The sequence below is a fragment of the Topomyia yanbarensis genome, chromosome 3 (genome assembly GCF_030247195.1).
Source record: "Topomyia yanbarensis strain Yona2022 chromosome 3, ASM3024719v1, whole genome shotgun sequence".
Taxonomy (NCBI): domain Eukaryota; kingdom Metazoa; phylum Arthropoda; class Insecta; order Diptera; family Culicidae; genus Topomyia; species Topomyia yanbarensis.
Window position 1 is genome coordinate 246,492,904 of NC_080672.1, and position 27,522 is coordinate 246,520,425.

At 36.8% G+C, this 27,522-nt stretch overlaps 1 protein-coding gene across 1 annotated transcript in view; it reads right to left on the reverse strand.

Moving 5' to 3' along the window:
* Positions 1-10,228, reverse strand: part of LOC131692871 (scavenger receptor class B member 1) — a 285,198-nt gene extending 274,970 nt beyond the window's left edge. The window contains exon 1 of the mRNA XM_058980215.1: positions 9,782-10,228. Within this exon, the coding sequence (XP_058836198.1) occupies positions 9,782-9,812 (31 nt within the window). The 5' untranslated portion in view covers positions 9,813-10,228. The remainder of the gene's footprint in view (positions 1-9,781) is intronic.
* Between the last annotated feature and the right edge of the window lie 17,294 nt (positions 10,229-27,522).

The window sequence follows — 27,522 nt, forward strand, 5'->3', positions numbered from 1 at the left end:
TTTAAACAAACTTTTCATAATAAGATTGTTAATATAATAAAGTACAGATGAAACATTTTAATTGTATTTTTTAAATCTACGAAGTTCGGAAACAAAAAATCGATATTATCAAACATCAACTCTTAAAGATTGGATGAAAAAATATACGAATTTTTATTTTTCGGTGATCGAAAATGAAATCGTACGACTAACGAAACGGTCGCGATGTATAAAAAGACATTTGGTAACATAAACATTTCGTTTAAATCACGAAAAATACTCTTGTTTCTACGATGAAGTTCTGGCAATGTACATAGAAATATTTAAAAAATCGCGAAAATTTTCGTTTCAGTCTCGAATTTTCGTTTTCTGCGATGAATTTCGTGTAACGTACACTAAATATTCAAAAATTGCGAAATATTCGTTCAGCAAGTTGACATGAGGTTTTTTATTTCACGAAATGAAAGCATTTAATCTACTTTTAACAGATTTACGAATAAATTCGTTTAGCGATATGAATTTTTTGTGCATTATCATTATGGGGATTCATCGGAAAAAAAATCGTTCATAATACGAAATATGGTCGTAAATATTATAAAGACTTTTCGTGTATTTTATCATTAGTATTATTAGTATTAGTTAGATTAATGAAACAGACTTCTGATGCAGTTATTACTGCATGTAGAAAGCTAAAAACATCATGCAACGTCGGTCCTGATGGGATCCCAGCGATTGTTCTAAAACAATGTTCTGCAAGTCTCGCTACACCTTTATCGTGCCTTTTCAACGACTCTCTGCGATCAGGCATTTTTCCTGACTGTTGGAAGCGATCCTTTGTTTTCCCGGTTTTTAAAAAAGGATGTAAACGCGACGTGCGCAATTATCGCGAAATTGCAGCCTTGTGCGCTACATCCAAACTATTCGAGTCAATCGTCCTGGATTTTGTCACTCACAACTGCCGTAACATAATAGCTGAAGAACAACATGGATTTATTCCTAAGCGATCTACCAGTACAAACTTACCCAAGTAGCACGCTTTGTTACTGTATAGTATTTGTAACTCTCTTGGTAACAACTATGTTATGGAAAAAGCGCACTTTGTTTGTATGTTGTGCAACATGTTCCTAAATGCAGCAAAATAATGAAAACAATAGCTGTGCCATTTGTCGAGCATTGGGTAATTGGACAGTTCTGTTTTAGGGTGGAATGGCAAACAAAGAGGCATTTGCAACTTGTTAGACTGTTTGTGCAAGTTAGCAATGTTTCTGATTAGTTTCACAACTGTTATTGATGTTTGCATACTTAACACTATTGGCCTGCTCTATAGTTACATAGTTGTACAATCAGTTTAAAAACCCGTAGAAATTCTTTTGAAATCCAACAATAAAAAATATTGTGTAGCAGATGCGCAACATTTAAAACTTTCAACAAGTTGCAATTGCTACTTGGGTAGTTTCATACACATCATACATAACTCATGCACTCCAACAAAGACATCAAGTTGACGCGATTTATACAGACCTTACTGCAGCTTTCGACAAGATCAACCACCGTATAGCTGTTGGCAAACTCGAACAGCTGAGTTTTAATGGACCTTTTCTTAGTTGGTTACGTTCATACCTATTTGGCCGTCAAATGAGCGTTAAAATTGGAGATACTCTTTCCCTACCATTTGCTGCTACCTCGGGAGTTCCACAGGGCAGCCACCTGGGACCCATAATCTTCCTGTTATACATGAACGATGTCCACCTCTCACTAAAATGTGTCAAGCTTTGCTATGCCGATGACTTCAAGCTATTCACCATCGTAAAATGTCTTGATGATGCAAGACTTCTTCAATGCGATCTAGAAATCTTCGCTAATTGGTGCAGCAACAATCAGATGGTCTTGAATGCATCTAAGTGCTCCGTAATATCCTTTACTCGTAAGCATTCATTAATTATTTTCAATTCTGAACTTTATGGCAATAACCTTCGGAGAGATACTTCTGTTAAAGATCTAGGTGTAATTCTTGACTCAAAGTTAACATTTAGAGACCATGTTTCATACGTAACATCAAAAGCTTCCAGAGCACTTGGATTTATCTTTCGTACAGCCAAAAATTTCAGAAATGTGCACTGTTTAAAGTCACTCTATTGCTCTCTAGTACGCTCGATATTAGAATATGCATCAGTGGTCTGGGCACCATTCTATCAAAACAGCATCAGCCGAATCGAGACCGTTCAACGCAAGTTCTTACGATTTGCTTTGCGCCATCTTCCCTGGAATGACCCGATAAATTTGCCCGCATACGAAGACAGATGTAAATTGATCGGTCTAGACCTGCTCAGTTGTCGTCGCAATGTCGCAAAGGCTTTGTTTGTCTCCGATATTATTCAAGATAATATCGACTGCTCCGCATTACTCCAACAGCTGAACTTCAACATCCATCGTCGTGTTTTGCGATCCCATACTTTTTTCCGCCTTCCTGTTGCTAGAACTAATTATGGTCATAACGAACCCATAGCCTGTATGAGTCGTATGTTTAATCAACTCTCTGATGCCTTCGACTTTAATTTGTCCCGAGCGACCATAAAAAAAAGTTTTGTGAAGTCATATCCACTGTTTAGTTGCTTTCGTTTATAAAATTTTTGTATTATTTTTGTAAGTAGTACTTAAGCAAGTTTCACTTTTCGAGTTTGTGTTAGACATAGTTAATAGGTACTGAACTTACTTGTATGTTCTATCATTGTATATTATTTATATTCTGTGTATTATATAGTAATTAGCTTTTTTGTCATTAGGGTTAGCATATTGCCTGTTGACAATGAAAAGATGAGAAGGTTTTATGCCTACTGGAGAAGAGGCGAAAATGAGTTTCACTCCAGCGGGCTTTTCCCTGCTCCACAAATAAACAAATAAACAAAAGATTAATGAAACAGATTCGTAATAAGCCTACGAAAGTCGCTTCGTGGTTTTTACGAAAAACTTGAAAATAAAAAAGTTTCTATAGAACTACGAATGATTCATCATATGTACGAAAAAGTTATATATTTTACAAAAGTTTTCTGTACGAAACCTATTCGTAGCAGATTTACTAATATATTCTCTCAGTGCAGCGCGAGTGACGAAATGTGAATATATTCCCTACAAAATTCGAGTTGAAAGCTTTTTAATCTATTTTTTGGCATTAGGATGATTAATAATGATTCAAATCGAAATTCCTTTTTTGAATCACTTACTATTGTTAGTATAAATAATACTGAAAAGTTTCAGATCAATTATTTTAACGGAATTCGAAATATGTAACTCACTGTGAAGCCATTTTTCGAAAAAGTCATGCAGTTTATAGGTAGCGTGTTATATAGAGTTGCAATTTCAGTTCCAGTTCACAGTCGCGTTGAAAATTTGTGTGAACGCATTGGGAATATGCACTTCAATTAAATGCATTTATGCATTTTTTCTAGATTTTTGGCCCAGTACAACATAGTCTCTTATCGAAAATTCAGTTTATCATTACACTAGCTAATACCCATCGCGCGTTGCTGCGACTGTCAACGAAATATGAGGAAAACACAATTTGTTCTAAAGCGCCATCTGGCGGGCAGGTAATCTCCAACCAATAGCACACAAACACGCTCCAGAATAAATGCCTACTATGTATAAATTTTGACGGCAATCGGTTAAGCCGTTTGGGAGTCCATAAATCATATACATACAAACATTGACTTTTATATATATATATATATATATATATATATATATATATATATATATATATATATATATATATATATATATATATATATATATATATATATATATATATATATATATATATATATATATATATATATATATATATATATATATATATATATATATATATATATATATATATATATATATATATATATATATATATATATATATATAGATAGATATACATAATTCATTGATTGAATAACTTAGATAATTTATTCACATAGCATTAATAATAATTTGCTTGCCCGTCTCGTTTGAATACAATTTTCTTTCGCTATGCTACGGATTTGAATAAGCTTTTGAGATTCCTCGCACTGATGTCCCATTCTGATTTAATCGTTGTTCTGAACCCTGTGACTACCACATATAGTATACGCAGGCACATAGCTAGAGGGGGGGGGGGGAATGTTTTGAAAATCAATTTCAAAAACATTATTTATTTATTTATTTATTGTCGTCAAACAAGAGTAGACCGTTTTGTTACAACGATAAAATATAGTATACACTTAAAAAATAAAATACTAATAACTAAACTAAACACTATCTGGTTTACATAGCACTACTTTAGGATGTTCTTTATTAGCGAATAGAATTGAAATATTTATTTTAATTTGCTTTTTGTCATTGTTAAGTCAATAGCTTCGCAGTGCTTGTTGTATTATCAGCGACTTTAGCTTATAGCTCGTTTGGTTTGAGATAAAGTTAGAAGATTGCTGTTTCCAACAACCAAAATCAATGGTCATGAAATTCAGTGTGGTTTATGCTTCTGTCCCAGCCGGTGTGAAGCGAACGACAAATAAAGTTACTTTTATATTGTGTTCCTTGTTTGAAGAACAAGGGAAACTTCCACTATACTATGCCCTAGTAATCTGTCGAGATGAGTGAGTCGCAGAAGCAAGAAGTGGTGCACCGGCCAAATACTGTGATTAGTGGTGATTCGCATAAGACCGAGTATTTGTGATGAGGAACATTTTCTGAAGGTGAAAATGGAGGCTATACTTAAGATAGCCACCATTATTGAGTTCTACCATCTCAGGTATTCTGCGCTCATAACGTTCAACAAATTGGATCAGGCGAAATCATTGATTATGAATGATTTAAAGCCATTAAATTTTTATGGTTGTGTGTGACAATGCTTTAGTTAAGATCTTCATATAAATGGACAGTGAGAGAATCAATGTTCGGTAACAAGCTCGGATACCGCTTACTTGCAGATACATATCACATATGGGAGAAATGCAGTACAAAACAAAATGTGATAGTACAATTACACATAGTATTCTTTGCACATATCAAAGGCAAACTAGTACGTTCCATTTCTGTGAAAAAACGTCACATTACGATTTATTTACCGCTGAACACAAACAATTACCGAATATGTGGCACATGTTCAGATAATATTGACAACGGCAAAAGCTGCGTCAATATCTCAAAATCTACAGCCAGCACAATCATTGAGGAAATTCACAATCATAAAAGCAACAAGCAACCATGTTTGCGAACATAAAGGCAGCAACCACGATTATGACACGGAAGTGTTCAATAGCGAGATAGATATGAACGACCCCCTATACGCAGTTGGTGAGGAAAAAATATTTCCCTGCTTCGTAAACAGGTATCTACGTGCAATGGTTAAGAGCTTGCGTGAGATCTGTTGGATAACCAGTAAAACTCATTTTATTATTTTTATTGTTGGAAATAAATATAACTAGATAACAGAACCGCTGTTTCGATTGGCAAAAGCATTGAACCGAATTCACTTATAAATTATTTAAAAAATAGTAGAAGAATGTTGCGTTTCGGCTTCGCCTCATCAGAAACCGACACTAACGTATTGTCGGAGTAGATTAGCGCCGGCTTGACGCAAATCCCTTAAAACTAAAACACACTATGTGTTTCAATCAAACGACTGATCAAACGTGATGTCCCGTTCGAGCAGAAGTTCTGTTTATGCCGATGAGACACAAGTGAAGCCGAAACTTGTCTTGGCTTAGCAGGCCTATGCGAAAGCACTATGCTATATTTCACCCTAAGGAGGAAAATTTGGAAAAAACCAAAATTTCTCACTAGGGTGAAAATTTGTTGGTAAAAACCAGTCTTTGTACAGGAGGGCACAAATCCTTATTTCATACTATGTTGCGTTTCGGCTTCGCCTCATCAGAAACCGACACTAACGTATTGTCGGAATAGATTAGCGCCGGCTTGACGCAAATCGCGCCGGCGCTAATCTATTCCGACAATACGTTAGTGTCGGTTTCTGATGAGGCGAAGCCGAAACGCAACATAGTATGAAATAAGGATTTGTGCCCTCCTGTACAAAGACTGGTTTTTACCAACAAATTTTCACCCTAGTGAGAAATTTTGGTTTTTACCAAATTTTCCTCCTTAGGGTGAAATATAGCATATAGTAGAAGAAGTTGAAAGGGCGACTGAGTACTAAAACTCTCTAAAAGTGAACGCATCATCGCAAGTGATTGTCCCGTTTAACAAAACTCAGATGTAATACTCGTTATTGGCAACTCTTTTTTAAATTTAAATGACAGGTTTTTGAATTGTACCTAATTTGAATTACTGTATTAGGTCTGTGCATTTTGTACTCTTAGTATAAATACTAGACATCACATTCAAGCGTACTAGGCAAAAAATATTTCATTTTACTGAGAACGATATAGCTGAGGCGACAGTTTTTGCTTTCGCGCCATTTTAACGCGTCATCATTTTTATTGGCACTTAAATTCACTTTAATGCGAGGAATTCGTTTCGTACATGTGAGTTCGCAACACTGTTGCGACTAAAATGTTGTGACTGGTTGAATCTATTAGTCCTATAATTTCGATTTTTGTCTTCAGTATATAGCAGTCTCACGATCTGTTTTTTATTTGTTTGAATAAAACGGCATTTTCGAAAACACATTACGTCATCGTTATCCGCACAACATTCAACGTTAGGTGGAACAACGTTGATTGAAATTGTTTCCTAAATTTTGGAAAAACAAACCTGTAATCAAAAAGCATTACAGCTTTCTTCAAGAAATCATGCATATCTTCCAATCTTGATGATGATTGTAAAAAAACTTGAGCTAATTAAAAACGAACCAATTACTGAACAGATTGTTTGAATTGACTTAGAAAGTGTAACTGCAAGCACCTTTGCATCACGAAAACTGCCGCTGACAAAAATTTTTGCAAAAGATTCACAGAAATCGGATAAATTTCAATAATTTAAAAACATAGAAATCTGAAAGAAAGTCTCTTCGGCACAGGAGAAGCAAGTGCGATATGTTTTTTTTTATTTGTCGGAAGCAAGTGTGATGCTAAAATTATTTAGCTAACCCACATTTATAGTTTCGAGTAATTCTAATGGTGTCATCAATGTTATATTCAGTGCTTCGAAATTTCAAAATCAGTTAACTATTTCTGCTTATCGAAACTGACATTCAGATTCAACGCCTCGGTCATTCAACTTTCCAACTGACTGAAATTTCATGCAGAATCGAATGTTTGAGTGCAGAGGAAATATAAATTCCTTCAACAACCAAAGCATTCATTTGTTATTATGTGGACCTTTCGAGCATTAGTGAGCTGCGTAATCTATGTTTAGTGCATTTTCGCTCAATAATCCCTCTCAGAGCTAGCATAGAAACAAAATTCAGTTTGCTTCTGAAACCGAACATATGCGAACCCGAATGCGGTATGTCGGGAGAATGAATGACGAGGAAAACGAACCAAACATTTCATTCATCGCGGCGGGCAGGAATTGAATTTCGGTTCTCTTTCAAGTTCACGCAGGGATGTCAATTTTTTCAAGCTCTGGCTACATTTAACAAAATTTACGTAAATTGCGAGATGAAAGTAATCAGGGGATTTCCTTTCGATTAGTGAACAGTCCTATAGTAGATAAAATTCCGGCTAGTTTAGTAAATTAACTGATTGAAACATCTCTTTTGTATTGTCCAAAAATTCATGAATTCCGAAATGAAATCTGTAAGCTTCGTGTGCTCAAATATAATATTTGCCTAATCTAGGTAAATACAGCTATAGTTCTTATTTATGCTTTGTAGAGAAATCAGTAGTATTTTTGTACACCCTTTACATGTCAACAAACAAAATTACTGGTCTGTCTTTTGCCATAGTTTCAAGGATCTAGTAGAAGAATTGCCAAGAAAAATAATCCTGTCTAATGATATAAAAAGTATCAATCTCATAAAGGAATAGGATATGTGAAAAATCTGAATACTTAAATAGATAAATAATTCTCACTTGTCTGAAAATAGTCTTTAATGTATCATCATTTAAATTGAAAATTATTGTAAATTTGAGTTGAACAAGAGTTGAACTGTTTCTGCGCATCTACAAATCGCCTGCCTAATCAAAAGATTTGGAGCGAATTTCGACATTCTCTTGTATTTGTATTTAAATAATTGAGTCTTAATGAACTATGCTAAAAAGAAATGACCTAAAGTGGCATGCGCGGAACTAATGACGAAGTCGAAGATGTGGTTATAATCGTTGAAGTGACGACGGGTCATTTCTAATATCGGTTGTTGGCAGCGTAGTTAGTGTTGTGCTTTTTAGAGTGCAGCAGTGTTCGAGAACAAAGGACATGGGTTGGTGCGTAGAGGTTAATTTGTGATAGAAGATCGGTAACATCATATTCAGTCATAAGAAGCTTAGACACGAAGGTAGTTTATGACACAAGTCTACGATCTTCTAAAGTGTGTAGTCCTAATAATCGACAACGATCTTCGTATAGTTCAGGTTCAGCGGATCGTTCCAAGGCAATTGATGTAATGCATATCGTATGAATCTGTGCTGGACAGCCTCACTTCGTTGGCTTCAAGTTGTATGATGGAAGCACCCACCAGACCACGTTTGTAAATTCCAACGGTGAAAATGGTAGCTTATAAATTAATAATAAAAACCAAATTCAAAAGCAAGAATTCGTCGATGTACTATACCATTTATGGTATCAGACAACATATTGTTTATTGCCTTAGTCACCAGAATTAACACATTTATGCAACAAGTTTTAAGCCCCTCCCGAAACAAAATCCTGGCCACGCGCCTGAGTATACGTTATCAAAAACGTAGCGAAACATATTCTTAACGTCCAATCATTACTAAATAGTTTATTCAATAAATGCTATTTTTTAAGTAGGGAAAAGCCCCGGAACTTGCATTAGTGTCTTAGTATTATTATGAATATCAAATCACTTTCCATATTCTCAAGAGATCACTTCTCCGCGTAATATTTTAAGGTTCTCTAAGAAACTAAACGGAAGTTTTTCCCTGCATAATGCATCGATTGAAGGATTCTGTTATTTTATTAACAAAACATTTTTCCGTGCATTATATAGGCCATTTTTTCGCTTCACCATTGATTTGGTTTAGCATTTTAGATTTCTCGCGCTGATATTATCCCATGCAGATATGAGCATCCTGCCGCTGTCCCATGTAGTATGTGGTATGAAAAATATCGCGAAATCGTCTTATCACACTGTTAGGTGGATTAAAATCGTTTTTTTCCTAATTTGTGGAAATTATTTTCAAAGTAAATAATCCTCTGTCAAAATCATGCCCTCTCGAGAACTATTTAACAAGGATTTTACTTAGAATAGATAATAATATTTGTAGAGTTTGTGGAATTACAGAACAATTATTTCTCTTAATCTCTCAAGCTTCTTCTAATTCCCTTACAATTTATCTGGTTATATGCAGATGGATTTTTCTGCTATCGGGTTGCGCGGCTAGATGCCCTAGGGTCAACTGCTGATGTGAACAAATTTAGCGTGATACCCAGAAGGTCGATTGTTGAAATTCACTCAATAATTACTACTTCCTCGTCAAGAAATGGAACGAAACCGAAACCGAAAATGATAATGAACTATAGCTGAAAAATTCCCGCTACATTCATGCACGTTTGTTGGTGCAGTGAGGCAAGGCACGGAAGACCAATAGTTTGATAATATAAGTATACGGTAGGTTTTTCGTATGTACATATTTTGTTTTTCGTTTATACAAATATGGGTCTGTGTGATGATAAATGAAAGTAAACTTACAGAGCTTCAAGTGTCTGCCTCCGACGAACATTTTCACTAATTTCTCTCCAGGTCAATGGTGATTCGTCGAACAGATCGCAAAACTCAATCTTCTACAGCACTCCTCAATGCATATGATACTATTGGCATCGATTGAATCTTTACTACTCGAGCACAACACACACTATTCATAACAATAATAACTTGATTCACCTTTCACCAACCCACCACGCCGACACTATCTTACGGTCAGTTATGACAATAATTTGGAAAATATGGCGATAACAACTGTACCACAATATGCACGTTACACAACTAGGAAGGTTCCATAGATATGAATGTTAATAACCTCTGCTCTTGGACACGATACGTGAAATCCGGTCACTTAGGCGAAGCAAAAACAAAACCAAGGTGGAATTAGATTGAATTCAGTACGCTCAACCACATCAACGGAACAACCGTACTAGTCGACCAACTTGCGAAAACTAAGCGGCGGTCAGTGTAGCTCAACTATGAAGCTTTAACGCAGGTGAATACATGTAGCCAGGCAAAAAACCGCAACCACGGATTCAGAAAGCTTCGAAACACATGATTTTAAACCAAATAGCGCGCACTCACGGTCGGGAATGAACAATACAATGACTGGATGCGCCGATGTAGGCCGTTATACGTGTGATGAGTACTCAATGGGTCCAAAGATTGTTTTATAAGATATATAAATCTGATGCTTTTTCTACATTTTACGTTCTGCTAAGCGTTTTTGGTTAGTCTGGATATGATTTTCTTATTCAATGTTTTCTAGATTCTGTCAGACAGGTATATACGCTATTTTGTCGGTCTTATCGATGTATTCACTAATTGTTCCATCTTTTGATACCTTGGCTGGTTGAAATCCAACAAATTTTTGGTCTAAATCCAAAAACACTTTTAATCCACCTAACAGTGTGATTTCTCATAACTCTTATCGCTTTCGGGTATTATATTGATTGAGAACATTTAGAACTTGATGCTTCGCGATGTTTTTGATAACACATACTACATGGTATAGTGGCAGTACTCAGAGAATCGCTCAAATTAACATAGGACAATATCAGTGCAAGAAATCTCAAAGGTTAAATCAATCTTATGGAAAAACGGAAAAATGGCCCATAAAATAGAAATACAAACGAATTATTGCTAATGTTCCATTAATAACGTATCTAAATTCTTCAATCAATGCATTGTGTAGGTAAAACTGAATTTTCCTATAGGGATTATGTATGTTGTGCTGAGTCAAAAAAATCGAAAAACAAACTTTCGAATGGATTTAAAGTTCATACTCAACAACGTTTACTCAAATTCCCAACGCGGCTGAGAACTAAGCACTGAAATTTCAGCTCTTGATATCTCGCTACCTCTGAAGTGCATGCGTGCCTAGTTCAAACTTGATTTCGATATCGACTTTTTCTAAAAATGACTTCCCAGTAGTATCTTTGATCTGAATTATAATCCCTAATGCTAAATGCCAAAGACACATTCCACGCACTTGTATCGCTTACATCATAAAAACAAATCTGCTAATATAAGTAAAAGTTGTTCTGAAATATGTTGGTACAGGTAAACTTCGATATAACGTACATCTCGGTTTAAAAATTGTACGTTATATCGAATTGTACTTTATATCGAAGCATGCAAAATGTTCAAAGAATTGTTGTTCGTGGTACTTTATTGTGTAGAATTTTGATAACGCGTAGCTAATTTTGAAAATCTAACTTACCTAGCAGTGCGAAACAACCTTTCTAATAAGAAAATTATAGTGGTTCCAGAAAAAAGATGCCACAATCAATTTTTTTTTGCTTATATGAATTAAATTTAGTGAAAATATTCTTTTCTTTAGTTTGATTATAGAGGTTTTAACCTTAGGGTCATTCGCCTCTTTGTCGGGTTAGAGAAATCTCCTTTGAAAAATCTCTAACACAATGTTCAGGGTTGGGAATTGAACCCAGGTGAGCTGCGTACAAGGCACTCGATTTACCAACTAAGCTATCTCAACCCCCGAAAATATTCTTATTCTGACTCCTTTCCTAATTATTAAGTCATTAGTCATTATTATTCTGTCTGGGCTTCTAAAGTGTTTCTTTAATATTCCCACCGTCTGCGCCTCATAAAATAAAAGCAATTTATGAACTTTAATCATTAGAATAGAGTATAAAGATCCACTTGTATCTACGATTCAAGAATTTCTGAAGATATTTCAGTCCGCTAATCGGTTTCCTAAATACCCCAAATCGATCGTAAAGCGTGCACAGTTGCCGTGTAACTACAAATAAGATCTCTCACTCTTTTTGTGGTACAGTATGCCGTGGAACTTAAATATTGCCATTCGGCCCAGAGAATAAGATTCCGCAGTCCCGAAACCAACCAACAATGGTCACACAAATATTATCAATTTTAGTTTTCAGTTAGAATTTATTGATCTTGGATAATTTATTGAGATAAATGATTGGTTTTAATAAATTACGATCATACACAAATGAAATTGAAAAAATCGCTCTCGCAACCTTCAATGAAGTAGCCAATTCATTCGTTTACGAGCGGTCTATCGAGAAGCAAGTGTTTTTTCCAGTCCGTCATTGTCAGATAAAAAATCGTACTAATCCCCGTTCAAGGTTATCACATTCTCTACCTCTCGAGGTTTTGGACTTTTTTCTTCTTTTGTGCGTGTGTTAACCGGTAGGCCGTCCTCAGCCTTTTGTTCGCGTAGTGAGGATTGAACAATAGCCAGCTATAGCTGGACTGATGCGTCGTGGGAAACAAATTTACAGATAAGTAAAATCTACCTCTTTTGACACATTTACGGCTTATTCCCGTCTGCGCGGGCGCTAACCCCGTGCGTCGACGGTGTCGATGGCTCCCTCCCCGGACGGCCAAATGGAGGTCGAATCGACTCCCAAGGCTCTCCCCCGACCCAAACAATATCCAGAGCTCTCGGTCCCTTTGTGGTCTTCTTTCGGCCCAAAACAAAATCGCTGAATCTATTACAGATTTCAAAAGACCTGACGGAACGGTTCTCGGCTGTGACCGAAATAAGGAAGGTCCGCTCAGCAGGGTCAGGGTCGTGTTGGCTAATTCAAAGCAGGCAAACGATATTGCTTGCTGCGAGCACTGTACGAAGGACTATTACGTGTATATTCCAGTTGTAAAAGTACAGTCTGAAGGCGTTGTCACCGATGAGAGTTTGACATGCGAGGATCTGCTGCAGAATGGGGTAGGCCGTTTTAGAGACCGTATACTTCAGCCAGTGAAAATGCTTGAGTGCAAGCGTTTGCACTCAATAGTAGTTGCGGGGGATGGTTCAAAAAACGTACCCCCAATCAAATTCTTATCGGGTGACCTTCGCTGGTACCGCTTTGCCAAATTACGTCCTCTTGCACAAGGTTCGTCTGCCTGTGCGTCTGTTTGTGCCGCGGGTCATGAATTGCACAAAATGTAAACAATTGGGTCACACAGGCACCCATTGTAGCAATAAAGCCCGCTGTGGAAAATGCGGTGAGAATCATGTGGATGATTCGTGCAGTAAGAATGCTGAGAAGTGTCCTTACTGTGCAGAGATTCTGCATGATATCTCGGCATGTCCCGCGTACAAACTGCGCGGGGATAAACTAAAACGTTCCCTTGCGGGACGATCCGAACGTTCTTTCGCAGAAATGCTAAAGAAAGCTACGCCACCAACCTCAACAAACATCTATGCTCACTTGCCTCCTAACGAGGGCGAGACTGATGACCCACAAGGGGGAACATCTACTAGGCCTAGAAGTTATAGGAAGAGGAGGAACACTTCCTCTCCTAAAGTTCCTTGTAAAGGCCAGAAGGTGTCCTTAGACGGGGCTCCGAAAGTGACATTTCTTGGAAGCGTTGCAACCAAGCCGAAGCAAGTAGCTCCTGGTCTCGGAGGATTAAACTCAGAGAAGGAGTTCCTAGCATTTCCCGGAACATCAAAAATCCCAAGTGTTCCTCTGTTTCAGTTCGAGAATAATCGTGACACTGGAATTATCAAACTCTCGGACATTGCACAGTGGGACGAGCCCGGACTTAAGTCCATATATGAAGGTTATGCGATATTCTCAGTAGTATTTTTCTCGTATCAACTGAGCCATTAGAGACATTTTCGCGAGATTTTAGGTGATTTGAATGCAAAATGAATTTTTGACAGCTTTTTGAAGGGCATAACTCAAGTGTTTTTTGCATTATTTGACCATAGGAACTACATACGGTTATTCTCGTTTTTCAAAGAAACGGTTGATTTTATGAATTGCGTTACTTCACCAAAATAATCCGTGTGATAAAATTACATCGTAAAATCGCCAAAAATAAGTCACTAGTTGGTTTAGTCAGTGTTTAGATAACTGTTTGTCATGAATTTTTATTGAATTCGAACTTCTAAAGCGATAACAACAACGACGCCCGTGAATGCCCGCGATCACACTATGCTCATTCGAAAGCTTTTCATTTTCTCTTTAAAATGAGCCTATGCTAGTTTTGCGAAAACTTGCGATAAGCAGTCAAAATTTGAAAAAACTGTGAATGGAGACGCATGGTTATTACTGATATTTAATTTGAATATTCACTTTATGACTAGAATAATGACACTAATTTATGCACAGCAATAATAGCATTTAGAGCATGATCTACAAGGGTTTTACTAGTGATCAAGAGTAAGGAGCCGAATGGGAAGTATGGTTTTTAAGTGGTAAAGGAATTAAGAATGTTTAAAATTCAGTCAATATTTTCAACCATCTGAAATGTGTCATAAAATGTTTCATGAACTATGTTTGCTAACTTACGCAATAACTGTCAAATTGAGTGAACACAGTTGAGTTCTAGTCATTTGATAAGACTTTTTTTTCGAGTTTGCATAGCGCTGATATAGCTTAAAGGTATGCGATATTACCCTAATAAAATAAGACCATTTTTAAATGAACCATTAACGCGAAAAAAGGATTTTGGATTTATTTTAATTTAAGGTATGAAATAAGCAATATAAGCAACTTAAAACACACCTGCGAAAACAAAATCGTTAACCATCTTGTTGATTAGTGAATGTAATCAATATTCCACTAAGACGCTCAAAATGTTTGTTGTGAAAATGAAAAAAATGGAGTTTTCATACCAAGTAACCCACTAATGAATTAAACGTTCCAAAATTAATCGATCACATCTTATTTCATCCTTAAAAATAATATAGTCATTTCTAAAGCCACATAATGAGAATCAATTCGTTTCAATACGGAAAATAAATTCCAAAATTACAATTGAAAGAAATCTTTATAAAAGACAAAATATTTACTTTTAAGCCACTCTAATAAATATTTATTTATTTATTGTCGTCAAACAAGAGTAGACCGTTTTGTTACAACGATAAAATATAGTATACACTTAAAACATAAAATACTAATAACTAAACTAAACACTATCTGGTTTACATAGCACTACTTTAGGATGTTCTTTATAAGCGAATAGAATTGAAATATTTTTTTAATTTGCTTTTTGTCATTGTTAAGTCAATAGCTTCGCAGTGCTTGTTGTAAGTTGCCATCATCTGATTTAATGGTCCAAACTTGGCATAATTTGTACGATAATTGTTTGTTATAAATGTATTTCGGATTCGTAACTGCCGGGAAGGCATATAAAAATTAAGTTTAGATAGAAGTTCGACTGAATCAATACGACACGAAATGATATCGTTTAGAAATGAAACCATTGCATATTCTCGGCGCTCTTTTAGTGTTTGGATGTTAATGAGCATACAGCGAGCTTTATAAGATGGGAGAGGAAATCGTGTCCAACCTATTTTGCGAAGTGCAAACAATAAAAATTGCCTTTGTACTGATTCTATTCTTTCTTCATGTGTGATTGAGAAAGGTGACCAAACTATGCTACAATATTCCAGTATTGACCTTACATACGAGATGTATTATGTTTTAATTGTATATGGATCATTAAAATTGTAACTAAAACGCTTTATAAATCCAAGCATGTTATTTGCTCTATTGATGATTGTGTTGTAATGGTCAATGAATGTAAAGTTAATTTCTATTTTCTATAACCAACATAAGAATTCAGCGTACAAAAATGTCTTTAAAAATTTTTTTAACCTTCACAGCAAAATAATTATTTTTGAGCCACCCTAATGTATAATAATTTTTTTTGCAGATATTAATATCAAAAACGGTTTAGCACACGAAAATTAATATACACAAATTTTAAGAACGATTTAGAAAAAAAAAATTTTTTTGAGACACCCTAATGAATAGTAAATGTTTATTTTTGAAATGTTTTAATATCGAAAACGAATTCAGCGTACCAAAATTACATAAAGACGTCCTATATGAACCGATACGGAAAAGTTTGGACTTTAGTCCACCTTTTGTTCTAAGTCGTGCCACTGTGCATTGTGGACTGGATAATAAAAACTTTCAATATAACTGATCCTATTAAAAGTCTGTTGTTAGCTCTTCTACCTACAGTAAAAACATTTTTAAAGCAGTTGACTGCGAAATGGCCCCTCCTTTCAGCGATTGTATCCTTCGATGGCTAACTCATCGAACGAGGTCACGGATTTGATCACTGTTCTACAGTGGAATTGCAGAAGTATCCCAAAAATAGATTCTTTCAAATTTTTAATAAATAGCTTGAGATGCGATGCATTCGCTTTATGAGAAACTTGGTTAACTTTCGATAAAAACCTTAGCTTCCACGATTTTAATACTATTCGCTTGGATCGAGATACACCCTACGGAGGAGTACTTTTAGGGATCAAAAAGTGCTATTCCTTCTACAGAATTAACCTTCCCTCAATACCAGGCATTGAAATTGTCGCTTGTCATGTAACAATCAAAGGCAAAGATCTTTGCATAGCTTCCATATATATTTCCCCCAACACCGCGATTGGGCACCGCCGGCTACATGACATCATAGAATCCCTGCCTGCACCGCGACTTGTTTTAGGAGATTTTAACTCCCACGGTACGGAATGGGGTTGCCTTTATGATGATAACCGTTCTTCTTTAATTCACAATATTTGCGACAACTTCAATATGACAATTCTAAACACGGGTGAAATGACACGGATCCCTCCCCCACCAGCGCGCCCAAGTGCATTAAATTTATCCCTTTGCTCGACCTCGCTACAGTAAGATTGCGTGTGGAAGGTAATCCCTGATCCCCACGGTAGCGACCATCTGCCGATCGTAGTCTCGATCACCAACAGCTCAAGACCATTGGAATCAATCAATATTTCGTATGACCTCACACGAAATATCGATTGGAAGAGCTATGGGGCCGCGATATCCGACAACATCGAATCTACCCAAGAACTTCCTCCGGAGGAAGAGTACAGCTTTTTGGCTGGCTTGATTCTCGATAGTGCGAATCAAGTTCAGACTAAGCCAGTACCCGTCGCGAACATGTTCTCCCAATCCCTGGTGGGATAAAGAGTGCTCAGACGTGTACGCGGAGAAGACCTTCCGGAACGACGGGTTACCCGCTAGTTTTCGACAGTACGCGACGTTAAACAAGCGAATGAAGAGTTTGATGAAAGCCAAGAAACGCGGTTATTGGCGCCGGTTCGTCGACGGATTAACGAGGGAAACATCGATGAGCACTCTTTGGGAAACAGCCCGACGTATGCGAAACCGAAACAGTACTAATGAGAGCGTGGAATATTCAAACCGTTGGATATTCGATTTCGCCAAGAAGGTTTGTTCGGATTCCGCCACGGCACAGAAGATCTACCGCGCCGCGTCCCCTCACGATAACGCGAACGAAACACCTTTTTCGATGGTGGAGTTCTCACTTGCTCTCTTGTCGTGAAACAATAAAGCTCCAGGGCCAGACAGAATCAAATTCAACTTGTTGAAGAATCTGCCAGACTCTGCCAAGAGACGCTTGTTGAACTTATTTAATAAGTTTCTTGAGGATAACATTGTCCCACACGATTGGAGGCAAGTGAAGGTCATCGCCATCCAAAAACCAGGAAAACCAGCCTCCGACCACAATTCGTATAGACCGATCGCAATGCTATCCTGTATTCGGAAGTTGTTCGAGAAAATGATCCTATCCCGCCTCGACAATTGGGTCGAAGCAAATGGCTTACTGTCAAATACACAATTTGGCTTTCGCAAAGGCAAAGGGACGAACGATTGTCTCGCGTTGCTCTCAACGGAAATTCAAATGGTCTATGCTAGCAAAGAGCAGATGGCATCAGTGTTCCTAGATATTAAGGGGGCTTTTGATTCAGTTTCGATCAACATTCTTTCAGAGAAGCTGCACCAGCATGGTCTTTCAGCGACATTAAACAACTTTTTACTAAACTTGTTGTCGGAAAAGCACATGAATTTTTCGCATGGTGACTTATCGACATCACGATTTAGCTACATGGGCCTTCCCCAGGGCTCATGTCTAAGCCCTCTGTTATACAATTTCTATGTCAACGACATTGATGAATGTCTTGACAATTCCTGCACGTTAAGGTAACTTTCAGACGATGGCGTGGTGTCTGTTACGGGACCCAAAGCTGTCGATCTACAAGGACCATTATAGAATACCTTGGACAATTTGTCTGCTTGGGCTATTAAGCTGGGTATCGAATTCTCCACGGAGAAAACTGAGCTAGTTGTATTTTCTAGGAAGCGTGAACCAGCACAACTACAGCTTCTATTAATGGGTCAAACTATCGCTCAGGTCCCCACAGTAAAATATCTAGGGGTCTGGTTCGACTCGAAAGGTACTTGGGGATGCCATATTCGGTATCTGAAACAGAAATGCCAGCAAAGGATCAACTTTCTTCGTACAATAACCGGAACATGGTGGGGTGCCAACCCAGGAGACCTAATTAGGATGTATCAAACAACGATACTATCGGTAATGGAATACGGATGCTTCTGCTTTCGCTCCGCTGCGAACATACATTTCATCACACTCGAAAGAATTCAGTATTGTTGTTTGCGTATCGCCTTAGGATGCATGCAGTCGACCCATACGATGAGTCTCGAAGTGCTGTCGGGCGTTCTCCCGTTGAAAAATCGATTTTGGGAACTCTCATATCGATTGCTCATTCGATGCGATATCTTAAACCCGGTGGTGATTGAAAATTTCGAAAGGCTTGTTGAGCTCAATTCTCAGTCCCGTTTCATGTCCCTGTACTTTGACTACATGGCGCAGAATATAAACCCTTCTTCTTACAATCCCAACCGTGTGCATTTCATAAACACTTCATAATTCTTCTTGATGAAGGCCATCCGAGTCTACATCCTATGCCGTTGATCTCCCGATGCCTGAAACTGAAAGTTAATAACTTTCTTCCCTGCCATCTTTGTCCACCCTCCCTCCCCTGACTCTTATACCCAGAAGTATCACCCCTTACCCCCCCCCCCCCATTCTGTCTCTTCTAGTTCTAACTATTATATTATATAATGTCATTAAAAATGCCCAACTCTACTACCACAAAAAATAACTCTAATTAATCTCCCCGAATATTTGCAAAATTAAATCACGCTCTCTAGTTATTCCTAGTTTTAAGAAAGTTATAAAAATTGTCCCCCTTAGTTAAAACTTATTTGCTTCAATAATCTTCCTGCTAAAAATGTCAAACTATATTGCCATAAAAACTAAATTACCCCCCTAATCTTACGAAAATTATATTACCCCCTTGTGTATAGCTATAAATTCTCCTTAGTATAATTTAAAAAAAATCCATATGTAATCCCCTAGTTTTAAGTAATTTGAAATGTAAAACAAACCAAGATTGGCACCTTTAAGCTAACGCAAACCTGCCTTATCAAATAAACAAATTAAATAAAAATAATGAAGTAGCCAATTCCTAAAATGCTCATTAGAAGTCCAATTAGTACGTTTTAAGATTGTGTGTAACGTATTGAATTCCTAAAATATGGAATACATGCGTAATTGAAGAGAAATAGACCTTTCTTGTCAAAAAATTTTATGAGCCAAAATGCTTCCTTTTTAATACTAGAATCGTTTCTGCATATTGCCACGATGATTAAGGGTCTCTAACTATTCAAAAAATCGAAAAATCTGCGATCTACCCATTTCATTCCATATTCCCATGTCCTGTCTTACCTTGTTTCCCCAAAGTTTTACGCCATTTTGGATGAATTGCGTGTGGGGAAAATAGACGTGTTCATTCAAATCTGTCAAAAAAATCTTGTTTTGACTTTGGTAGGGAAGGATGCCAGGTACACAGATTAATCTGTGTTTCGCGGATTTTCAATGTTCTGCAAAGATTGTTAAAACTGCACAGATTTTCTGTTTTAATGCACGGATTTCCATGGTTTTTTGGTCTAATGCATAGATTAGCACAGATTTTTCAATTTTTGACCTAGCGCTCTATTTATGCCTCTAAGAAAAACTTTAAAAAAGTCGCCCTCCTTGTTTTGGGAAAAATTTGTATGTTTTCGTTAACTCAGCTTTGCACAGATTTTTAAATGGGCAGATTTTAAGAAATATGACCTGGCATTCCTGCTGAATGCTCCTCACAAAAGCAAAACAAAATGTCGCCAACTGTCGTGTGTCGTAAGCGAACCAGTTATTTTCCAGTTTTCACATGTTTCCGGATGGCCCTTAAAATCTATTATTCTTCAGTTACCGCGATTACTATTATTCCTTCAGTTACCGCGATTAATTTTATCCAGCTGCTGCATAGGGCTAACCGTAGTTCCGGTTCGGACTGGCATGAAATAATCCGTTGAGGAAGAAAGTTTTCAGTACAAAACAGGTAAATTGTGTTTTATTTTCTACTGCATGCATTATTTTTTCCGTTTTTCGAATAAACTACGCTGCAAAAATCTACCACCCGCTCACTTTTCGCTTCAAAATAAATTTGATTTTTTATTGTCCCGTCCTAGGCCAACTCAGTAAAATTCAGCAGGATTCTAATTAGAACCGGTTGTTAGTTTTCGGGCTGAACTTACGGGGAAGTTGCCAACCACAAGATGAAGAAAAGCAAAAGGGGGATAACGTTAACAACAGTCGGAAGTTGACGATTTAAAAGAAGGAAAATGTTTCACGCTGGAAAATACTGAAGGAGGAACTGCATTAATCGAACCACGCGACTCGATCAGGTGAAGGTGCCCTATCAAAGCTGAAAAACGAACGACGGCCAACGATCAGACAGAAAAATAAACCTAACTAGTGCCGTTTCTGTCTGCTTCCAAAACCGAGTCAGGTTGAAACCCCAACCGTATCAGTAATAATATATTTGCAGCAGTTGACTCAAGTTCACCTCAAGCAAGAGACACTTAAAGCTACATAAACGAAGAAAAACATCAAATACTACTTCCAGTGCAATTAGTAATGAGCAGCGACGGCGAGTGTAAAAATTATTTTTTGAAGCACAGCATACATATGATGGAAGTGGAGTGTCAATGTCACAAAATTTTTGCATCTGGTTGAGATCATCTTTCCGCACAAAGTATCATTCAATGAATTTAGTGAAACAGTTCTCTCGAAGACACAGTTTAAAAGGATGCTACATGCCAGGAGGTCGTTTAACCTGACTTCGCCAACGGTTTCTATATCGGTAGCATGCGGATGGACAGAAATTTCTACTGGAACTAGCAAACTGATTCAGCGTTTCCATGGCACCTGGGCACAGATGAACACTCCGTCTCTGGTGGTAAGATACCTCATGACGAACTTACAACAGGATTGGGAAGCGGTTCCAAGCAATCTTCCGCTATCGGTGCAAAACATATGCTTTACATATAAGAGGAGCTGTTGGAAGCAGGAAACTGTCACCCAGTATACTCATCGATATCCGGAACACCAACATTATCACGAACACAATAATTCTGTAACAACAAGTCTCGTGGCCATTGCTGTTGTTTTCGTCGGTAGTTTTGAATAGGTTGGACCTTAGACCACGAAGTAAATACAAATCGGTATTCCCCAGATGAAGGAGAAAAAAACTATATGAATATAAAACACCATGCTAAAAATAAGGAAATAGCTTTTAATGCTGCCAATGGTAAAGCAAATTGAAATTGCCCCCTTTTAAGTACAATTCCAACGCTATCGAAATACAGTCCACAACGCAGGATTTGCGTAGACGTTTGCCTTCGCTGTCCAGAGGAAGCTGATATTCCATAATAAAAAAGCTATTGCTGCGTAATTTGTCTAGTTGTACTTAAAGAAAACATACCGATTTCCTCGTTACCTATGTAAAGAACCATTAGCGTATGTTATCGTATTTAATAATCATCGTTGATACTACTTTCAACCGATAGATTTTTAAAAATACGATTCTCACCTTAACCACCAATTCACTGCCTCAGTAACATAAAAATAAGACGTACTCTTAATCAACTAACATTTATTAAAGCAATAGCTAAATAAAAACAAACAGTTTAAAATAATATCAAATTTCAATATCGTTTTCAAAAAAACATCGTATCACAGTAAATTAATGTTAAAGCTCTATCTTATGCCGTTTTCGATGGCAGTGCACCGGTGTAGCGGAGTGCACACTACCTCGGTGCAAATCCATCGAAAAGCCTATATGTATTCAGACCACTAAATTTTTTTTTCAACATTCAATGACTACTAATTTTTAAACATTCAATTCAACTCGGCTAATCATAGGACTCCCTTCTGTTGGAGGATCCACTTTTTACATGTTATTCTGCACCCTGCACTGCCTGAGTGTCTCGTTGATACCTTCGTACAGGGTCAAATCGGCCTGTCCTTGAGCACAGAAGAGGAACTGCTGCTCCAATCAACATGGTACTGCTGGAGTGTTAGCCTCACCCGAAAATGGAGCAGGCTGTCCCACTGGGGCTGCCTCCTTCGAATCGGAACGTGAACATTCCAGTGAGGGCTTATTCAACAGTATTACAGACAGCGAAAACGATTACTACAGCACTAGCTGTATCTGCCATTTGTGCCATTAATCAAGGTCCCTGGCTGTGGGCTGCCATTGGTGAAGCCACAGCCGAGTGTGGCGCAGGTTAGACCATCGGTTAACTCGGTATCGGATAAGGCGGTGTGGCTGCAACTGGGGCGAATCTAGAATTTAGTGTACATAAATTCAAGGTCATCTGCAACGCAATTACCATAGATCAACAAAATGCTTAGTGACTAAAAGAATTTTCGTTTTTACCTGGTGCTACACCGGTGTAGTCCAAAAGAAAGACTGATTACACCTAAGTATGAATGAGTAAGCAAGTGTAGCACCGACTTCACAGGTGTGATGATGAAATAGAAATAACGAAAAAAAAGTAAAATCACTCACCTCAACGAATCGTGGACAAGAAAAGTAGAAAATCCTAAATTTAACGGAACATTGCATAATGACAGTATCACATAAAAACTAACAACAACTCAGCGAGCTTATTAAGATGTTTGCATGCGAACCGAACCAAGCTTCTTATTCTGCGGTTGAATAAAAAAATATAAAAAAAAAACTACAGAACTGTCTAAAAAGTGAGGTTAAATATTTTCATACAATGTTATACAGTGAGAGGTTCACTTTAGTTTGTTTACATTACAAATGAATTTTGTACTGTGATTCATCACCTCATTTGCCGCGTTGCCAAAAACTTAAGCAAAAATTTACAAAACAGTGCTGCCCAAACAGACATTTTGAGTCCCACCATTCTTGCAAAGGTGAAAAAAATATTCAACATTCTTGCATTTTTTAAATTTCAAAAAATGATTAAAAAGTCATTATAGCTCCAAAGCTTCTCATTTTTGCGAAGATATTCTTATAAAAGTGTAATCTTTCGGGTAAAAATAAGAAAAACGGGGGTTAGGTCGGACGAGAAAGGTCTATTTGGACCTGAAAAATAAATTTAAAAATATGTACGTTATATCAAGGAAAAATGTACGTTATATCGAGTGACGCTATATCGAGGGTACATTATATCGATGAAAACCAGTAATACATTTATGACTCGTTTTTAATAATTGAATTGATTTTTCCGTACCACACCGACAGGTTTGTAATAAAATTTATTTGGAATAAGCTTAAATTCCATTTTTTTGTTCACATATTGTACAAAGATTTCACCTTCGGACGCAGATTTATTGAGTGAATTGATCGTCGGATAAAAGGGGGGCAAAAATTGACCATTTTTGCGTTGTCCCCTAACGCAAATATCATGTTTTTTCAATTTTTCACGAAAACAAAGCACGCTATCTATGAAATCTTTTCAGAAGCTATTAGTACTCATCAATACCTTTCTAAAAATATGCTATTTTCTATATAACAAGCTTTGGAATCGTTCTTTCAGAGGGGTGCACTGAAGTGTTGTCTCCTAACGCTTTCCGTTGCAATACGATAAATCCTTCTGTACAGTTACTTTGAGAGCCTACAGAACAGTATATGGAAATAAAAGATATAACCAACCTATTTCAACAATATCGCATCCATGCAGTGTCAACAATTTCAGAACAGAGTTCGAAGTGATTTCAAAGATATAGAATGGAACGCATTAGAATACCAAATAAGCATGAGAGCGCGCGGAAGAATTTGGTCATAGGGAATAACACTCACTCGTCGTCACATTCTTTCAAAGTAACAGGATAATTATTGACCACTTGGAACTAACCCGGTTTGTCTTTTCGGGATAGATTTTCTTCAACATGAACCAAACATCGTAGTTTTATGCAGTTTTTTTATGTTTTATAGCACTTTAAATTCAAATTGTTATCCTGAGGATACGCATTTCTTAGAATTCGCTAATAAAAGATACAATTTTACGAAATTCTCCAGTTTTCTATTATTTAGATAATTCAATGACAAGCCAGCCATCTGAGCCATGAGACCGCAATTGTGTGAAATTTCTTAACGATTTTTTTTGTACTCTAATGTATCAAAATTTTCAAAAAGCTGGATCTTACCCTTCTTTTCCAAAAATTGCGTAAATCGGCTACATTTTGATTAATTTCCGCAATCATCACTAATAAGTGTCGTCTTGCAGATCTATGAGTAGAAACAGTTGTGCAAACGCCAGAGGATGAACTGGAAGGGCGATATTCTCTTTCGAAATATTTTTTTCAACCGTATTACTCGTATTTCGCGACAACATTATATACAATATGTAAATATAATAACTGCTCGACTGAGTATAATCGTTTGACAGTCGTTCCTTTGTTGAATTGCTTCAGAGTCACATTTGTGTATTTGTAACGTAACAAGAAAATAAATATTGAGCAACCCTATGACGTATTTTATCTGCCCTAATCACCAGTCAATTTTATTTTCAAGATTTTATAAGGTCAAAAAACAAAGTCAGTGCACCAAACTTACATGAAAAAAATTTAATTGGTTAACAAAATAAAAAAAAATTGAGTCACCCTAAGAAACAGTTAATTTTATTTCATATATTTTACTATGTCAATCAGTAGCGGATCCAGAAAAAAATTTCGGAGGGGGTCCAAAATTTCGACTTTAAAATGTTCATTGTACAATACGTAATAGGCACCATCCATAAATGACGTAGCATTTTTTGAGTAATTTTTAACACCCCTCGCCCATCGTAGCATTTCGTCACAAACCTCTAAATAACCCCCCCCCCCCTGGTAATTACGTAGCTTAACGGTAACTCACCCCCCCTGTCCCCCTATTTTTTTCAAATAAAAAACGATGTTAGTTATTCCCCTTTACAAAAGCTACGTAGCCTGACATGACCCCTACCCCCCCCTCCCCCCTACCGTCGTCACACATCATCACAAAATGCAAAACTCCCCCCTCCCCCATATAAAGCTACGTCATTTATGGATGATCCCATATGTAATACCCTCATTAATTAAACTCAGTTTTGGTAATCGAATCTGGTTTGCAAAGATTTTGAACTTAGAATGAATTAAAAAAAGAAACTTTTTTAAAAATTCTCAAGATGTTAAAAATTTTCGGAAGAGGGGGGGGGGATCCGAACCCCAAGACCCTCCCCCTGGATCCGCCACTGATGTCAATAATATATTAAACTTACCAAAACTACTTCAAACCACCTTTTTCGATCCATTAGAAAGTGGCGATTGTGGTCTACAATCTCTTCTATACCGCGCCACACTGTGGTATGCGGTGTGTCCAGTTCTCATTTCATATTAATTTGATTTCTAAATAAAACACATGAAGGTGAAACTAGAAATACATCTTGTTTGGCGTTTCAAATCTTTATTTTGAGTTATTTACAGGTTCAGAGGTAATATACATCGCTTTGTTTGAGCTTCAACAAATTCTTCAGTCGCGTTAGGGGACAACACTTCGTATGCGACCTTTTGTGTTCATTTTGGTGTTGTCCCCTAACGCAGTGTTCGTAGCGGTCGTGAAAAAAATTTCCTAAAACTCAAAAATCTAAGTATACAGTATTGTTCCGTGACTATTGATGATCAAATTTCTAGAACAAATAGATGCTCTAAAGTTTGAGACAGAGCAGGTTTTTTGATAAATACAAGTGTAGGTTGGAAAATCAATGTTTTGCGCTGTTGTCCCCTAACGCGACATTTTCACCTCTCAGAATGAAAGGACAACCTGAAGAACATCAAACCCATAACATTAACGTTGTGTTAGGACTTTTAAAGTATTCAATTAAGTTTTTTGAGCGTACATCATAGGATTTTTCAAATGACGAGCTGTTAACAGTTGCATGATGCGTGCAAACGTTGTCCCCTAACGCTGGAATGTGTCCAAAGAACAAATAAAAAACTCTTGAAACCCGTTAAGAAAAATCATTATCATTACTGGAATTTTCGTTTTCACGAAACTTTTCGATAACCTTCCGTCACTTCTATTAAAAAATTTCAAATACTTTATAATTTCCATAATCTTATAAATTTTCTCTATCTGCAACATACAAACCCCTTAAGTATACCAATTAATTTAGGATACCCTTTTAACATAAACTATCGCACGAATGGGAATAGGTTCGCCGAATTTTGGAAGAAGTCGATTAAATAACCCCCTAAAAACTACCTAAAAATTGATGTAGTTCGATGCAAATGAATGAAAATAGTCTCAAAAAATGGGATGTACCTATTACTGTGAATATTAAATATAGGAAAAACCCGTTTTTATCATCTCCATGGTGTCTTTTAGGCTGACAAAATAGGGACATTGACTAAATCGCGACATTTTTTTCTTCATAATAAACTGAAGTTGTTTAAATATTCTTCCCTTCCCTTGATGAAATCAAATAACTATTTCTGATTATTTAATATAGTCTTCTGGCGCAAAAATTAAAAAAAAAATGATTTTTTTTTATTTTTGCATATTTGCATCTTTAAGATAAGGAAAACATGGTCAAGAAAGGATTTACTCAAATTCAGCCTTGTTTGTCTGTTAGAGCCCATCAAACATAGTTTCATGTGAGGCTGATAAAATTGGTGGCTGATCAAATCGGGTCTTCAATGTATTATAATAGATAGGCAGTATTCGAAGAAGTTTCTTGTGGATGAGTGTAGAACGACTTTGTTTCTACTTACTTGGAGTCAGCGGCGTAGTAAGAAACTCGGGTTGCTGTGGATTTGGTTAAAATCTAACTTACTGTCCAAATGCTATGATTACGAAACCGCCATCTTTGAAGTTTTAAAATTATGAAGAATCAGTGTTTTCAAAAAATTGTAACAGAGTTCCTGTCTTTGGCGAATTTGATGAGACTTTCATTTAAAACAACTTTATTGTAGGCATGAATACTACGTATATGGAGTATATCGAGTTATAAAATGATATTTACGAAGTGTTCCTTAATTTAGTTTTTTTTCTA